This window comes from Dermacentor variabilis, chromosome 11, assembly GCF_050947875.1.
Source record: "Dermacentor variabilis isolate Ectoservices chromosome 11, ASM5094787v1, whole genome shotgun sequence".
Taxonomy (NCBI): Eukaryota; Metazoa; Arthropoda; class Arachnida; order Ixodida; family Ixodidae; genus Dermacentor; species Dermacentor variabilis.
In genome coordinates, this window is record NC_134578.1 from 31,441,344 (window position 1) to 31,459,290 (window position 17,947).

General features: G+C 44.9%; 1 protein-coding gene across 1 annotated transcript in view; it reads right to left on the minus strand.

Annotated features, from left to right (window-relative positions):
- The window catches only part of LOC142563188 (lipase member N-like), a 42,137-nt gene that overhangs the window by 20,016 nt on the left and 4,174 nt on the right, over window positions 1-17,947 (minus strand). The window contains exons 3-4 of the mRNA XM_075673739.1: window positions 11,920-12,034; window positions 8,936-9,086 (exon numbers count right to left, since the gene is read on the minus strand). Coding sequence (XP_075529854.1) covers window positions 8,936-9,086; window positions 11,920-12,034 — 266 coding nt within the window. The remainder of the gene's footprint in view (window positions 1-8,935; window positions 9,087-11,919; window positions 12,035-17,947) is intronic.

The window sequence follows — 17,947 nt, forward strand, 5'->3', positions numbered from 1 at the left end:
TTAATATAGGCCACTTGTACTTAACTTGTTCAGTGTGTGCCGAAATCTATGTGCTCTTGCGTTCCGCTCCCATGTTTACGAGGCGGCGGGCAATCGAACTTGGAACCTTGTATTCAGCCGCACGGTGGCATATCACAGAGCCACTGTCGCTAGTAAGTATATATTAAAGTGACTCAGCCTTTATAATGCGAAATCGTAATATGCCCCATTACGCGAAAATCCGGTGTTGAAATCGGCGGCTGGACCGAATGATAGTACTAAAAATGACCGACGGCAAAGAATAAAGTCACATCAAAAAATACTCCAGTTGTCGTCATATTTCTCAGGGAGGTTCTTGTAAACACTGTAGATTAATGCCCTTAAAAGGAATAGTAGGCAAATTTCAGTGTGGGTGGGAATCGAACCGGGCATCCAGGGATCAAGGCAAGCACGCTTCCCTGACTCCACGGCGGCTTTCTTTTTTCTTTTTGTTACCACTTACAAGGACCACAGAACAGAAATACATAAAAGTATTAAAATGCTAAAAACGTTCTCCTGCTTTTGGAGAACGGAATTCTAAATAAACTTCATATACAAAAGCAATTCTACAAATGGCAACCAGTCTGGCAAAGGTATTTGTGACTTTTGTTCTTCAGCATATCTGTGAATAGTTTCTTTTAAATATTGGCGCCCCACTCTGCAGCCGTCTGCATTTCGGACATCCATACGACATTTACACGCACTGTGCAGTAAAATGAGCGTGATTACATCATAAGGCACACCATCTTCCTTATTGATAGCCAAAAACCAGATTTGTTGAGAGTGCAGCGGGAAGTCTTTTTAAAGGTTCCTTTGTAAAATATCCACAAAAAGCCCCCTTTCCGCCTGCCATTTCTTGACGATCACTGTTCTGGCGTGCAAGCAAATGAAAAAGCTTTTAACATCAGATGGTACCATTATCTTTTTGACACGCTTAACCACATCCTTTCCCTTTGTGGCACTGTACAAAAATCTGTATAGCGGCAGAGGTAACACCACATCGCACCGATCTCTATATAACTTTTTCGACTCACTTCACATAAGTAATTCAGAAAAATGAGCACATACAAAAACCGGTCGATATAACAACCTATTTTAAATAACCCCGAATGCAACCGTGCACATGGTCCATTGAGACCACAAGATTTAGTAAGGCATTACTCAACCGCGTCTGGCACACTGTTCGAAGGAACGGATCTTTTACGTCTCTCAAGAAAATAAATCAATTAACTATTTGGCGTAAGGACAAATGGCCTAACAACAACCCGCCATCGCGGACTCGCCTAAACAAATCGGTTCTGCTTGATCGCTCCCACGAGGATCCCCAAACAAACACCACAAATATTTGGTCGAGCTTTTGTACATTCATTCTTCAAGAGGGTATCACTTGTATCACGTACCGCAATTTACTGATAATGAATGAGTTGCATACTGTCGCCCTTTAAAGAACTGACAGATTCCAGCCGTTCCAGTTACTTGTTTTCTCGCGCAAGTTGCCAGTTTGGTCGTACCAGTAAGGTTCCCTATGCTGATAATTTTCCAAGTAATTTTCTAAGGTCACTCCCGAATACATAACTGGAGTGGTCACGAAACTTAAATTCGCAAAGGTGTCTGGCGTAGACGGCCAGTAGCAGTGCCAAAACCCCAGAGACTTCCCCCTGTTCACAGAACTTCCGCTCGAAAGACGAAAACTTTTCGCAGTTTTAACAACATGCAGAATGCTATCGTAACCGGTACAGAAAGTGGCAATGTCGTCGGCACAGGCCAGCAACCGCACTTTTACCTGCTGCAATTTAAAACCACGTATATGCTCGCTTGAAATAACACGCACACAGAAAGATTAAACACCGACTCCACGGCAGCTCCACGGTTCTGGTTGACTAAATCTGTGCCTAGTGCAGCGTCATTGCTGACGTCACTTCTTAGCCATCTAGCTGACTAAACGTGTGGCCTAGTGCGGACGTTGATGGGCACGTGACGGTGCAGCCAATGAATGGCTAGGAGGGGGCGCCACGTCATCAGCGTATAAAATAAAAAGCGTTAATGTACAACTGAGTGTTGCTGAGTGGTCCTTAGAGTTATGAACTCCTCGCGGGAAAGTGCGCGCGTTGAGACCGCTGGCGCGTTTTCATTCGGCTAGGGAGCCGACACGCAAGGGCTGTTTGTAGGCTCCTTTACCGAGGCGCAGTTAAAATGCGGGAGAGAGCTTGCGTGGACAAGGAATGCGGAGAAAAAAATTCACCAAAGCGACTCTAATGCTTTCGCCGTCTCACACGTACGCAGTATTAAGTGTATCTGCCAATTTTTTTCACCTTCACTGGTGGCGGCCGTCTGAAAGGTAGATGCTAGCGTGGTGATTTGAAGAAGCTGCATTATTGTTCGACTGCAGTGCTCAGTAGAATCTAAGAACTTACTTTACTTGCGCTGTTTTGGTAACCGCGTTATGTTGTATACGAGCATCGGCCGTTCCAGCACTTCTTAGCACCTTTTTCTCCTTTCTTGTTACGATTGTTGGAACGTTAAACAGTTTTTCGGCATCCTGTCTGTACTGCGCTGGCCCTTCGGTCGCGTTTAAAGACAGTTCAATTCCAACAGTGGTCACCCCTTATTTAAAGCGATGCCCTCTTAGCAGCGACCTTGCCCAAACGTTGCCGACCGTGGCTTCTGCTCCAGCTGAGAGTTGCTGGCGCTGATGTTTCGCCAAGTAACTCGCACACACAAAAAAATAAAAGAGCTACGCGCCTAATGGCGGGATCCGACCTCGGTCTCCCATCTCAACAACTGGTTTATCTAACCATTAAGCCCCAATCAGACGCGTACTTTTCTCGTGCTCTTACAGAAGGTAGGCGTGTGCGACACGTCACGTTTCAAGCGTAAGCGACCTAAAGCACTTGCGTGCTAGAGAAGCGCCTCGCTAGGGTTTCGGTCACATAGATTCGAACAAGTGTTTTAGTCCTGCATATTTCTTCGATTTACTATCTAAGCGGCCCGTAGTAGCGGACCATCTACATTTATTTTTCGCTGCAGTTGTGACCGCCAGGTGGATGGCCAGCGGAGCAGCATGCGGCGCTCCTGGCCAGCTTGGTGTTTATATTGAGGTTGACGCCTTTCCAACATGCTGCATACCTATGACGGGGATTGACCACACAAATGAGAAATTAAATGCCTTGTCCATAAATAACAAAATTTCGGGAAAGCTGGGACGTAAGCTTGTTTTGTGAGAAAATATACTGAATTTCAAAGAGTAGTGATTGAACATGTGGCAAAACCTCAGCAGAGAGTTAGGGTCCCCAGCAGCTTGACTGGCGTGGTGCTTCTACAAAGTGCTAAAGTGCATTGTAAGTTTACTTGTGGCAGCAGCCAAACTGCATAGTTCCGATTGACAAGTCTGTAATGTAGCTGGAAGTTATCTTTGATAACGCGCCCGGCCGATCTTCGTGTTTTTTTTTTCTGCAACCAATTCAAGCCTCCGCTATAGCGTCGCCTCTACAGCTCTGTGGTAATGTAATGCCGCAACTCATTAACAATCTATTTCTGCCCATGCTGCTCTACCTGAACTTTGTCGTTGATAGTTAAACGATCCCACGAACGGCCCTCTCTTCCACGTTCCGTGTAAATGTTCCAGAAATTGGATAGAGAGCGAGAGAGCGAGAGACAAAGATATTTTTATGATAGAAAACTAAAATGTCAGCCTGAATCAAAGTTTTGACCTACTCAGCACTGGGGAGAAGGTAATGGAGGTAAAAAGAGAAAAATTTTAAAAAAAGTGTTGACGATGGGGCAAAAATGGGGGGTGAATGAACTTGTACAGGTGAAGACTCTTCAACACTTCAAATCTGGACCCCTCTCAAGCAAAAATTTGATGAGAACTCTGTGAAAACCACGTTGTCAACATGAATCTGGCCAAAGTACCAATGGAACCTTTTCGGACAGAAGTCGAGTGGTAAACTTAAACAACTTTACCAATGATTGTGTTTGCACTGCAAATCGGATGGAAACATTCGACTAGAAACGGCTCCATTGAACTAAATCAATTTTATGTTTATTCTTTCTACTATTGTTCTTGATGGTGCAATTATCCCGACTAAACTGTTGGTTGAATTAGTTAACACAACTCACCATTCACGGGGCATACGACGGTACAAACCAATGTTCTGCTTATTCTACGTTATTTTGTACCGTCCATTTGATATTCAGATCATATCATAGGGTCTTAAAGGAATCTCCTTGTAAAACTGCTTCTTTAGGGAATACCAGGGTAAATACGAGGGTATTCTTTAATGCAGTCAAGTAATTTGCTTCCGCAAATGGAAATAAATGGTAGCAAGGACCCGTGAACCGCGTGTTTTGTTGGGCGTGAGACTGACTGCAGTGATTACTTGCTGTTGTGTGCTGTCGAGCAGAAGCAACTCGTGCATTCAATTTTGGACAGTGGTGGCAGCATCTTGCTCGGAGCAGAATGCAACGATTCCCATAGATCGGTGCTGTTAGGGCGTTAAAAAATACCCAGGTGGTAAAATTTTGTGCAGATTCCTCCAATATGGCGCCTATAAGATATCCTGCGTTATTTTAGAACGTTATACCTCATAATATATCATCAAAGTATAAGAGCAACGCGGTCTCCCACAAGCCCGTCGTGTGTATGAAAGCGCCTTGTTAAGAACCAAGAAACTTACCTGATGGTAGTGGCGCATGTTTTGTATAGACGTACCCTTAGGCCAGTGGCCGACATAGACTGGTACCCGCGTCTGAAATGGCAAGAAATTCAACAGCTTCATGCTGGAGCGTTTGGCGCGTCAGGGTTGCGAACACCGAGCCTACTAGAGATTTTCGAGCAATGATGAAAATAACAATACTTTTCATGTCTCTTTGAACAGGTTCTTTGGCAGTAACGCATAATTAAGAATTTCGACAAAACATTTGTCGAGCTATGGCAATGCGTTTTACTGAACAAGGTGATTCAAGGTCTATTCTTGAAGGAAATTTAAGACCGCCTGGCAGTGTTTGCGAGACATTATATTGAGCAATAGTGTTTTGGCAGAAACGATGTCTGGGATAATGCAGCAGTTCTATCGCAACGCTATTTCATTTCGCGCTTCATCAATGATCAGAGTGGAGCTTGGCCCGCGTTATCATAGGGATTGTCCAGCCGTGAACAGCGGATAATAAGAGAGCAGCTGAACTCAACGAAAGGAGCCCTTGCATTGTTCCTGGTTTTAGCTGGCGTCCGCTTCCAAAACAGTTATTTGAAAAGTGCAATGACCTTGTGCAAAGCACGTCTACATTGAAAAAAAGATATTACTAGCGGCTCTACTCTTCGGGCGAAGGCTAGTAAACATCTCAACCTACGGATTTTTGCATATCAACACGAAAAGGTAGCAATGTCCAGGGATGCCAGTTCTGTGCCCTACAGATCATAACATCGTGGCTCAAGCATCTGCAGCAGCTCGTCGCCGAATGGGCAATCGAAACATGCTTCCTTTGTCGGCTAAGCATGGTGGCACCGGTCCCCGTAATATGTTAACGTCTTGCCCATAACTGTCGTACCGCACGTTGTTACCTACACAAAAGTAGCCAATGTTCCAAAGTTCTGAAAGTTGGATTTGTTTCTTTGTTGCGATCTATGTGTCTATACTCCTAGAAACACTTTATTGATATCGCGTAGTTTTTTTTTTCCACAGAAGAAATTATTCTTCAGGTGCACATCGGACTCATATTGGTCCCGAGATGACTCACCTGCAGCGTTTTTAGCATGTGCATTATTCGTATTAGCGCTCACCTTGTTAAGCTGAAGCGGGCTGCTCAGGTGCGTTAGCGTCATCAAACCAGGGCACAGACGGCTGGTGACGAAATTGCACATTTTGGAGACAAGCCTTGACCCCAGGTAACCTCCTTTGGACAATAGGTCAAACGCCAACTGCGCCAAAGATGCACGCTCGGTTGTATTACATTTGCAGTCTCCATGCTTGCCCGAACAAAACTCTATCGCGTTGTCAGTTTCAATGCCACCGAGGCACGCACGCCTATCCGCTTGTCAGCGTCACAGGTGGACATGCATAGCACAGAATAATAATTTTTGTTTGCATTGAATACTTCATTGAGAAGATGGCTCTGATCGATTGATTGATTGATTAGAACTGTCTGCAACAAATACGCCAGCTGCTTTTAAGCTTTCGAATTGATTTTTAAAGAAAACGACTGTGCCAGCACTTCAGTGCCTTTTCTGGCAAATTACCCGAAGAGGCAGGCATTACTTCAACGACGAATCGCGATGTCCGGGTAGCTATTTAAAAATATTAAGAAATGTATTTTTTCAAGAATTACTTAATGTCAGTTGTATTTGCAGAATTGAAGCTGAATAGTGATACAGTCATGTGCACTTAACAGAAATCCTAAAGCAATAGTCCCAATTCTGAGATATTCGACCCTAAATTAAGGCAAAAATGTCATTGCATTTCCGCTTAATTGCCGCACTACTAAAGAGATGTTTTCGAAAAAAGTAAAATTCAAAGGAAGTTGTATCACGATATAAAGACGAATATCGCGAATGTGGAGAAAAGTTTAGAAGAGGATCTGTCAAACAGACATGTCTTCAGTAAGGCTATGCTTCTATTTACGAATTGCAACATGCGCTCGAGAGTAATAATGCCGGACGGAATATTGAATCTTTTAGTTTAGTTGTCTGAAAAAAATACCTTTTGTCGAGCAACTAAATTCCACTTCTTCGGGTAATCCAGTTGAACAGGCCGAATGGCCCTACATGCTCTACTGGACATTTGAAAAATCAGTTCTAATTACAAAAAAATATCTCCGCGATGGGAACACGTGAACTTTCAAAGAATCAATATGACCAAAAACTCTAAAATGACGTTGGCTTAAGTGAACCATGCACAGCAATAATCGCCGTATTGAGCCCATATTATGCGCACTGCAGGCCTGGACCATCGATCTCCAATCACCCTTGTCTTGCACCAGTTGACATAATTCTATGGTTGCAAATTTGAAAGTATCTACTAAAGGTATCTTGTAAAATACATCGAATTATGTCACGTAAAGTGACCTGCTTATATGGCGAAAGTCAACACGCAAGCCAATTTAATTTCGTCGTGGTACCACAGGCTTCGAATGTTAAATGTAAATTACAAGCCAGATGCACAAATTAAGATCTCACTGTTTCATTATTCCTGTAACAGTGAGCAATATTGTTTTTCCGAGTAAAAGGTATAGTTTCAAGATTTCATTGTGTATGTCAGAATAAATTGAGCGTACAATTTAAAAGACGAGAATACTTTATGACCAGTCGTTATGAGTGACAATGTCAGCATCTCAGCTGCATAAGTCTGACAGAAAGCCCCGTGAAAATGACTTGTGAAACGCTGCTTTAACATCAAAAAATGGGTTTTCAGGTTAAATATCCTGCCTTCCAGGAATTTGTGACTAGCACAAATCATCCCATAGCCTATAATGTCACCACATATTGACCGTACGAAAACTGGCATTGATTGTTTTTAATTCTTTGCTAAGCTCTAATTAAAAGGTGATACCACCCAGATTTTTGTATACCGCGAAATGGTGGCAGAGTCCGCGCTTTTATTTGGCGCCTCTCAGACAAAGCTTGTGATAACAATTCAATGCACAAGACGACTGAGAACGTAAGGAGCGCTTGCAGTGAGTATAATTACGAGATTTTTTTAACATAGACGATGCTCAGGGATCTAGCCTATTCTAATGCCTCTGTAAATACCCTCCATTTTATAAAGAGGCCACTTACAAGCACGGGGGATATTATTGGCATTGCCACTGATATAGGTGGCCCCGAGTGTGTGATGTTGGCCACGGGGCCATATCCTATGACGAGGTCGACCTGCACGTGAAAAAAAGAATGACCACATTCATCATGTTTCCATAGCGTACAACACCTCTATCGGCACAAGTCAACAAAAAAATTATATGCCGACTAACGAGAAATTAGGTAATATACGAGTTCAGGCTGCCGGCGATCCGCGCTAATATAACCTCTTGGCAGTGAAACAGAAGCAATAAAAAAATAGGTATTAACGGTTGGCACACTTTTTTCAAGGAAGACTTTACTAGCTTTATTGCCCCAAAATAACGAAAAAGAAACATAAGGAACTGTTCCCTCCTTCAATTCATTAAAACATAAAACATTCCTGAGAGTAAAACAAAAATGGTTGCGCCGATCATTTTACAGTGTTTTACAGTATACGCGAATGCTTAGTTGTCCATAAAACATAGGGTACTTTGTGCGCGCATATAAAAAAAAGAAGATTTATTGCACTTATTCGTTGTTGCTGAATTTTTTATTCCTGCATTCAATTCAATTTGCAAGAGTTATTGTTCTCCCAATAATTGACTCGAGTTGTCAGAGAAGGTAACCGTGGCCTTTCTAGCAACACGAGCACACTTGTAACACCCCCAAAAGTGGACAAGGAGTTACTGCTCTAAAAAGAAAAGACAGTTGCCCACACTTCCACTTCTTTTGTTTAATTGAGGTTTTGAAAGTCCCTCACTGCAAGCTATTGCGCATTCAAAGCTTTCTTTTACAGCAAAGCTGTTAGCCTCTAGTTGGTCAGGTTCTTTTGCGTTCACGTGCGTGGTTTGGCTCACACAAAAACAAACAGCAGCTTTGAAGTTTCAGCCTAGCATAATTACGTTTCCTCTTATATTCGAATTATATTCCGATGCTATCATGTCTGCAGGTTGTGTGAAAGTCGTGTTAACGCGATACAGTTGTCACCTGTCTATGGTTTCGGCGTCTTTTCTGGCTAGCTAAGCATGTTCCGACAGTGAGATCTGGCTTTTTAGGTATTGCAGAAGGACAATTTGCTAGCTCTCTTCTCCCTTCAGTGTTTACTTTAAACCGTATCTTGAGCGTGAATGGAACGGGGCCGATCACCTTTTCGTTGTACTCCGGGCGCGTGGACAGCAAGACCAGTGCTGTGACCACACCCTGGGACAATGCCATCAACGTGAGCTTCGGGGCACCGGTGGCCTCGAGAACGTGGTCCACGCACGCCGCCGTGTCGTAGCGGCCGATCTCGTCGAAGCTGCAAATCGTGGCGAAACCTTAAGCGCAGTTATCGAAACATACAGCGGAAACACGAGATGCAATGAATGCAGTGGCTGAACTTTATGGGGCGGAACAGGATGCCGAGATACAACCAACGCGTGAGCGGGCTCGACGCGCATGTAGTTTGTGTGTGTGTGCGCGCGCGCGTGCGCCAGTGTGTGCGTGTGCGTGTGTGTGTGTGCGCGCGTGCGCGCGTGCGTGTGTGTGCGTGTGTGCGTGTGTGTGTGTGTGTGTGTGTGTGTGTGTGTGTGTGTGTGTGCGTGTGCGCGCGTGCGTGTGTGTGCGTGTGCGCGCGTGCGTGCGTGCGTGCGTGCGTGCGTGCGTGCGGCAGCTGGGAAATGTTTTTTTTTTCTTCAGAACGCTTTTTTGATCGTTTTCGTTATGACCTTAAGCCATACTAAAAAGAAACGCCTAATTAGTTTAGCCTGACGAAGCATTCTGTCAAAAATACTTCTTCGTTAGTTTTACAATTACCAGTGGATTATGATAACATGACAGTGAGAGCTCTGTATTCTTTTTGCGCCGAAAGCATTACGCTGGTACGTCAGTGTGAGGTTAGGGATTTCGAGGTATGTGCTCATGTTCGAGGAGAGTGTAACTAAGTAAAATTTCTTTAAACATTTAGGCTCTTTAAGAATGTAATGCAATCCATCATCGATGATAACAAATTGACTGGGCCTCAGAACAAACCGTCAATATCTATGCTGTCACTGTGTCGTTCTTGCATCTTTTGAAAGCAAATAACTTTCGTCGGTTGTTTCGCTCATTTTCGTGGTTGGTCGAAGGTCCCTGGTCGGACTCAGCAAGGAAGACGGCTCGTTCGTTCGTTCGTTCGTTCGTTCGTTCGTTCGTTCGTTCGTTCGTTCGTTCGTTCGTTCGTTCGTTCGTTCGTTCGTTCGTTCGTTCGTTCGTTCGTTCGTTCGTTCGTTCGTTCGTTCGTTCGTTCGTTCGTTCGTTCGTTCGTTCGTTCGTTCGTTCGTTCGTTCGTTCGTTCGTTCGTTCGTTTCGTTTCGTTTCGTTTCGTTTCGTTTCGTTTCGTTTCGTTTCGTTTCGTTTCGTTTCGTTTCGTTTCGTTTCGTTTCGTTTCGTTTCGTTTCGTTTCGTTTCGTTTCGTTTCGTTTCGTTTCGTTTCGTTTCGTTTCGTTTCGTTTCGTTTCGTTTCGTTTCGTTTCGTTTCGTTTCGTTTCGTTTCGTTTCGTTTCGTTTCGTTTCGTTTCGTTTCGTTTCGTTTCGTTTCGTTTCGTTTCGTTTCGTTTCGTTTCGTTTCGTTTCGTTTCGTTTCGTTTCGTTTCGTTTCGTTTCGTTTCGTTTCGTTTCGTTTCGTTTCGTTTCGTTTCGTTTCGTTTCGTTTCGTTTCGTTTCGTTTCGTTTCGTTTCGTTTCGTTTCGTTTCGTTTCGTTTCGTTTCGTTTCGTTTCGTTTCGTTTCGTTTCGTTTCGTTTCGTTTCGTTTCGTTTCGTTTCGTTTCGTTTCGTTTCGTTTCGTTTCGTTTCGTTTCGTTTCGTTTCGTTTCGTTTCGTTTCGTTTCGTTTCGTTTCGTTTCGTTTCGTTTCGTTTCGTTTCGTTTCGTTTTGTTCGTTCTCGTTCGTTCGTTCGTTCTGGCTGTTCGCTTAATTGGCTAGCCTCATCGATGGTTTCTGTAAAATTTTTTTCCAGCTTACCGAATATCCTACCCCTGTAAGAGTTGATTTTTTCCTGTTGTCGAATACTAAAATTTACTAATACGAATATTAATGCTATTTACTAATACAATTCAACTTAACTATTCCTTTAGTGTGCCTTTCACCAAAAACTGTTTCAGTGACGTTTTCCAGAAAACCATACAAATGCCTAAAACATTGTCTAAATGTTCATTTGCCTTTGACGCTTACTGTCTCCGCGACCAGCTTCTGGTGAAATTAACCAGGAAGCGGAAGATAGAAGCTTATATCAAAGAGCTTTCCGTTATTCCATTTCAGGTTTCGACGTAATCAGCACCTTCTGACTTTAAGAGCGACTTTCATACCACGTGTACCAAAGACAACAATTTAAGGGCAGTCTCTTCAAAATCTGTTGCTTCTTCCTTGCCGTGGCTGCCAGTTGCATTTTTTGTATATTGATAAAACTACCTTGGCGAGTGCACAAAATAATTATTTGCATCCAACGCTTACTTTCGAATCTGTGCGCTGCGAAGGTTTCGCGAGGCGTATAATGTAAACGCTATACGAACGTTCTTCTTCTCCGCCGTGTATTAAAGCATAGTGATTAGGTACCTGCCTGGCGTGACGGCGAGATTTGGAGACCGCCCATCACGGAGACACACGTGACCTACGTGACCACGGATTACACTGCATCTGGGATCGGCTCCGTTTTCATTCGACCATCTCCCAGATTAGGCCAATTTACCATTACAGGGCCTCCGGGATCAGCACACTTCACTCGGCAAGAAAACGACTGAGCAGACGGGACAAACCACAGAAAAGAAGGCATAAATAGCTTCGTTTTACTAAAGGAATCGCGCGCTTGAAGGTGGATACCTGTGGCATTAAGGATATTAGGGTAGCATTTGCTATTGCATTCTCTAGAGGCCACAGCCGGTCACAGGCACATCTGTAAGTCGTATGAATGGTTATAGTATATGAGCCGATCCGTGCTGAGTATGCTCTACCGAGTATGAGCTATTCGGAAAGACAGCAACAGCAGCACCCACAGTCTGCACATTCCTGGAGCTTTCGCAAAAAGATTTCGCTTCAAAAGCATTTAAAGAAAACAGTCTCAAAGCTATAGCGGCGTTCACGCCTTCCGTGGCGTACGTTAAGTGCAAGGGCTTACCTCCACTGCCAGTACTTATGGTCATTTTGAGAGAGGGTCGTGTGGTTCGAGTGCAGTTTCACTTCCCTCGAGTTCATGGACCACACGTCAAAGCCCCGGTCAACGAGCAGGAAGCCTGAAGAAAGAAAGGCGAGAGTTACTACTCTAATAGTACCCATTACTATCGCTGTTCATATATTTAGCCCATACAGTATCAGGCGATTCGCATTATTACATAGAGCAATTTTCCCAGAAATGCTACCTCATTGCTACGTGCAAATAACCGTATTTGTTTCTGTTTGTTGAGTGTAGAATTACATTTAGCGATCTTATTTTACAGATCACTGACCACAAAACTTTCCAAGAAGCCACGTGATCTAGTTTGCTTAACAATTCATATAAAACAAGGTTTGCATTCTGCTACCCATTTTCTTCTATCTTTATGCCATCCTGAGTATATAAAAATGGCGTCCTTTCTTGATGCACGTAACTTTCCCAGCGTGCTTTTTCAATGTTTCTGTGCATGTAATCTTCATTATTGTCTTTTATTCACAGTGTTGATTCTTGTTTCGTTTATTATCAAGATGCGTTGCTGCACATAATATTGCGTGTGTTTATATGTATTCACCTTCTTCTTTTGGTCGGCGGAGAGGGAAGGAAGGGAGTGGGGTGAGGCGATCTGGCGATCAAATATTTGGAGACAGTATTCGAGTAAGCATTGAGCCCTTGGAGCACTAAGCTAGCCTTGGTGCTCACACATGGTGACTTCAGCTGTTCCCAGGCGTGGTAACTGACAACCGCGTCATGACTGCAGTTGAACCAGGCAACCTTTTTCTGCTTTCAGGTGTCATCTGCGATGAATATATTTCTTGATGAAGCCTGACAGTTGGAGGGCCAGGCGCGTCGCGCTTAATAGGTGAAAGCCTTCCTTGCATTCTGGACTTGATCACTGACCATAGGTCTCCAAGCTCGAAACCACCAGGCCATTGCTTCGACTGGCTATTTCTTGTGTTCTCACGTTTATATGGTCGCCGAGCAGGTGACACTTTGGCTAGAGTTTGCGACAAAGCCGTTAGACTAGAACCGCTCGAAAACATTATATGCGCCTTTTCGCAGTGCCCTGGAAGAACTACGTCATTCAATGAATTTATGTTTCGAGTAAACAAGAGGCACGTTAAGGGTTACTGTAGGCAAACTTTGAAGTGTTTCGGCTACTCAGGGCGAAATCCGTATTGCTAAACCCAAGACGTCTGTGTGTTCAGAGACGGAAATAAGCGCTTAGAATGTTTCCTCACAGTCCTTATTATACGAAATAAGGCGACAATCTTATATTTGGTCACAGAATGAGGGCCATGTCATGGGTGACATGAACTGAAAGTATGAAGTATGTAGCATCGTATTACGCCTTTAATATAATTAATGAGCAGTCGGCGTTTTTTTGTTTACCGGCGTACTTGGTTTTCCCAGTCCCCGTGAACCTAATGAGCCAGGTTGTTTATATTGGGTTTAAGTAGGGAGCATGTTCTGGGTGATACACAATGGATTATTCATTTGTGTAGGGTAATTATACCCTTTGTACAAAATTACCTGTACAAGTTTTCAAACCACGTAGAAAACTTATCTCATGCCCTGAAACAACTCAACGTGTTACAAAGATGAAGTTGAAGGAAATATGAAGCTTTTTTTTTATAATAGGCGGGGAAAGTTCCAAGAGGTATGGTAAATCCTAGCTTCACAAAAAATGTTTAAAAGGACACCATAGGCAAATACTAAGTCGACATGGACTGTTCAAATATCTTTTCAGAAACCTCACAATGCTTGTTTCATACCAAAGCTTAGTTTACGAGAAAATGGCATCTGAAGGATCCGAATACCTTTTTCGAAATTCAGATCTCCCGCCACCCAACCGGGAGAGTGGTGACGTTGCATACGCTCTTTGCTGCCGCCGTTCAGTAAAACGGCGCCCGACAGACGGCGGTACCGAGCCAAGACAGAGCGGTGGATTGGCCGCTGCGGCTGCTTTTTGGTGAAGTGGCGTAGACTGTTCGGGCATTCCGCGACATCACATGGAAGTTGAATTCTCTGCTGCTTAGAGTTTGTGTGAGTCTCACGTGCGAGCAAAACCAGTGCAGCACTACGCGATAAACAAACTCCTGAGACGCGAAAGCATGGGCGGCGCAGAGTCCAGCGAAAACGAAACCTTTCAACCGCTCGCATTGTTGTCAAGGATAATTTCTAAGAATTCTTTTCTTCTAAAAATGAAATACAACTGAACATGTAACACTTTATTTCACCTTATAAGACAAGGATATTTTTGCGACGAATAATTGACTACGAACGACAGAATTTAATTGAGGAGTGTTTTCGTGATCGGGCAAGTGCTTGAATGTCCCGGGGGAGTTTGTAATCCCGTCCTGCATTTACCTCAATTTCTCGATTATTCAAGCTTTGTTCGCGATAATATTGACGCCTTAAGGTTTATCGAGCACTAATCTATCAGTTTAGCTTGTCTTAGTATTTGCCTTTAGTGTCCCTTTAAGCGAGGACTTGGAAGTGTTATATGAATATTACCTGCAATGTTTTACACAATCCTAGGATAACGAAATAGGGACTATGCTAAAGGTGATGCTTGAAGCAAGTTTAACGTTCCAGGATTAATAATGCAAAGAAATACTTCAAATTGTTTTCTCGCTATATTCACGCGAAATACTTCAATTAGGTTTCCCCGGTCCCCTCAATGAGTAATGACGGGTCCATTTGGTGATATAAGGTGAAAACAAGCGTATTGTTATGGGTGATGCGTATACGCAAGGTCCAAATCGTATTGATTAATTAGGGCTTTAGCTGTAAATTATGTATTGAATCAATATGCATTGTTAGAAATGTGTTTTAAGTGTGCCGTATTAATTAAGCTAATTAATTAAGCTTATTAATTAAGCTAACTGTACCAGGGGCCCTATAACGTAAAACTATTCCACTCTGCTTTAAGTGCAATCTTCTGACTTTAGGTTTACGTAACCGTTGACGTGAGCATCGGACTGTGATCCACAGTATTGTTTGAGCCGCCCAGTCAAACGCTGCCCTCGTTTATAGGAGACCAGCTTTGTTTGATTTCAAAGCGAGTAGCGGTGCCTACCTTGGCAGGCTTTTCTTCTCTGATTGGCTGACAAGAGGCGAGGAGCAGGCAGATATGGAGATGGCTTTAGTGGGGCCGAGCTAGCGCAGTGAAAGTAGGTAACCGGATGAGGAGGGTGGCGCCGGCGTCTGCGATTGGCCCGCTTCCCCTTGCTTATCTTGCCGTAGCTGATCGAAAATCGCGGCGGCGTGCAACGGAATTCTAAAGATGCCACTGAAACGAACCCTCAGCGAAGAAGAGTTGGCAGAGCGATGTCGTATACTTGCCCAAAGCACTCGACAAGTTTATACGGCGACGTAATTTTTTTTATTATACGCAAATAAATCCATTCTCCCCAGCAGCTCCGAGTAGCCAGTGCCTGGGTGATCAGTAGGCAGACGTCTTCTATTCGTTTGAAAGGGGGCAATGCCCGGCTATTCCGAAAAAAATTACACGCAGAATCTCCTGTGGGATTTATCTCACTGGTGCGTAAGCATTTGCTGTTTCGTCGCCGAATGCTGCTGCGTGTGGTATAATGACGAGAGAAACACTCCGAAATAATCGTGAAACGGAAAAGCGCGGTCGCGACATCAAAATGTTAACTCAGGGAGACGACGAAGAAGAGGCGAGTAGTTGAGAGAGTGACTGAAGTGGTTCTTGTGGGGAAGGTGGAAAGGCTAGCACTATCTTCTGCAACCCATGCAGGAGCAGGGCTCAGCGCCAGCAGGGTCGGGGCGATGGCATTAAAAGAGAGAGAGGTTAGGAGGGAGAAAGGTAGAGGGCCGTCCAGCAGCATCAGAGCAGCCCGGCCGGGAGGGCAGAGTGCTTTCGACTGGAGGAGCAGGCTGGAGGTAGACCTTATAAGAAGTGACCCAGCAGAAGCGAAGTAGTGGCGGATCAGGAAACCCGAGGTAGTGGGATAACCGTTAGGCTATCCGTCTTTGTAAAAATTTCCTATAGTCTCGCCGAGCCCCGACGAGTCGAAGTAATTGACGACACTTAGGAAGGCTGGTAGCTGATTACGACAGGGGAAGAGGATATCTTCCTGTCGTGAACATTGGAGCCCCAGGCGGTGGAACTCCTGCAGAAGTCGGTCGCTGTGCTGCAGGTGAGCAGGACAGGCCAGCAGGAGGTGCTCCAGAGTATCTGGTTCACCACAGGAGGCACAGGCTGGCGAAGTGGCTGTCCCAAAGCGGTGCCGGCGGGCTGCCGTCCAGTAGCAGCCAACTGGCAGTCGGAGCAGCAACGAGGCATCCCTTCGTGGGAGGCCGTGCTGTGGAAGAGGCCGTGTAGGCCGGCCCAGGGATACCCGTTTGTCCGGGTGGCAATACGGTCAGCAATACGGCTCTGTCTTGGCGTTCCCCGAACCTCACAAGTGGCCGCCACTTTGGCTGACGCAGGTGCTTGGCCCCTGTCATTACTCTTTCTGCAACAGGGGCTACCACACATTGATAGCCTACACCATGCCGCAGATGGTCAAACACTCCTGACCCGCCTACGCTCCCGGCCAGCATCACACATGGGACGACTGTGTGGCCTCTGTAAGGAACTCATAGGGGACACGCCTGCAAATGCTGTACAGCCTCGCCCACCACATCGACCACCAATCCCTATTTCGACGGAGCCGCCAGGTGTCCCAAAAAACCGTTCCCCAACATGTGCTCTACAGCAGACGGCAGCCTCTCTCCTCCAAGACAGACTTGGGGACCACCTTCACATCTTCCTAGGGTCAATGCTCCCTCGTGTTATATGATGGTGCGCTGCTTCGTGGAAGACGAGCACTCCTCTATGCGTGCTGTAGTACGTGACTTAGCGGAACGGTGTCACGTTTGGTCGACCTCGCAAGTAGACGTTGTCGATAACGCGGCCGCCCTTCGATGCGAACATTTGTCAACCGTGATGAAGCATATTCCGGAGGCGGCTGCGCAGCGCGTGGCCGCGCGAGCCCTATCTTGACCGCAATCTGCGATGGCGACAGGAAGCGCCAAGTGCTGATAGCTTGGTGGGCTCTCACCACTTGCCTCGCGTTGAAGATTGAGGCAGCACGGATGTCCATTCGTTCGCTATTGCGGGCCCTATCTTGAAAGTGATTCTCTTACGTGACGGACGGACGGGTTTCTGCGTTAGGTAGGCATAGAAATACATACGCATTTAAAAAGTTCAATTTTGTTCAGCATATTAACGGCATGTTTAATGCGTACTCGTAGCTTTGACGTGGTTAGTTTTCACGGTTTTGTGACGTCGCGTGAAATAGAAAGGTGAAGTGGCCGCAGCCGGAAAGCTTTTGACCAATAGCAGAGGGCTAATGACGAAAAACGTGTGGTATCAGAAATAAACTTTTTTTAATTTTCTCTCTCTAATCACGCATAGTGAATGTGCACCCAGCATTTTTCCGACAGGGAGTTTTCGCCGTCATTGTGACGTCGCGTGACAGACAGGCGAAGGGGAGATAGCCCGAAAAATTTCTCCCCAATCGTGCAGGGCCGATTACTGAAATGCAATAAAAACAGTTTGGAACAGATTTATGTTACAGCGCTTCAGGATAGCTATAGCAGCCACCGAGATAAAATTAGGCAGAAATGGGGGCTATGTTATGTTTTGCTGACGTTATGACTGATATTACGGCTGATCTTTCCAAAATGCTACGACTGACGTGAACGGAAGCTTAAAATGTATGGGTCGTACCGGCTTTCGCTAAAAATTTCTTAAGCAACAGCTTGGAAATGTAAAATGCGGGCACAGTCTATGACTAATAAGTCATCTGTGGGCAACGTTTTAAATTGTGTTTCATATACAGAGAGTTTCTAAATGGAACTGTTCGAGAAAAACAGCTGGAACTTGTGCGCTCTTAAGAATAACAGCCTACCTCCGCTGTCCTTCTTTTTTCGCTTTATTGATTGCGTCTCCCTGCGTCACTCGGCCTAGCCTCGGGTA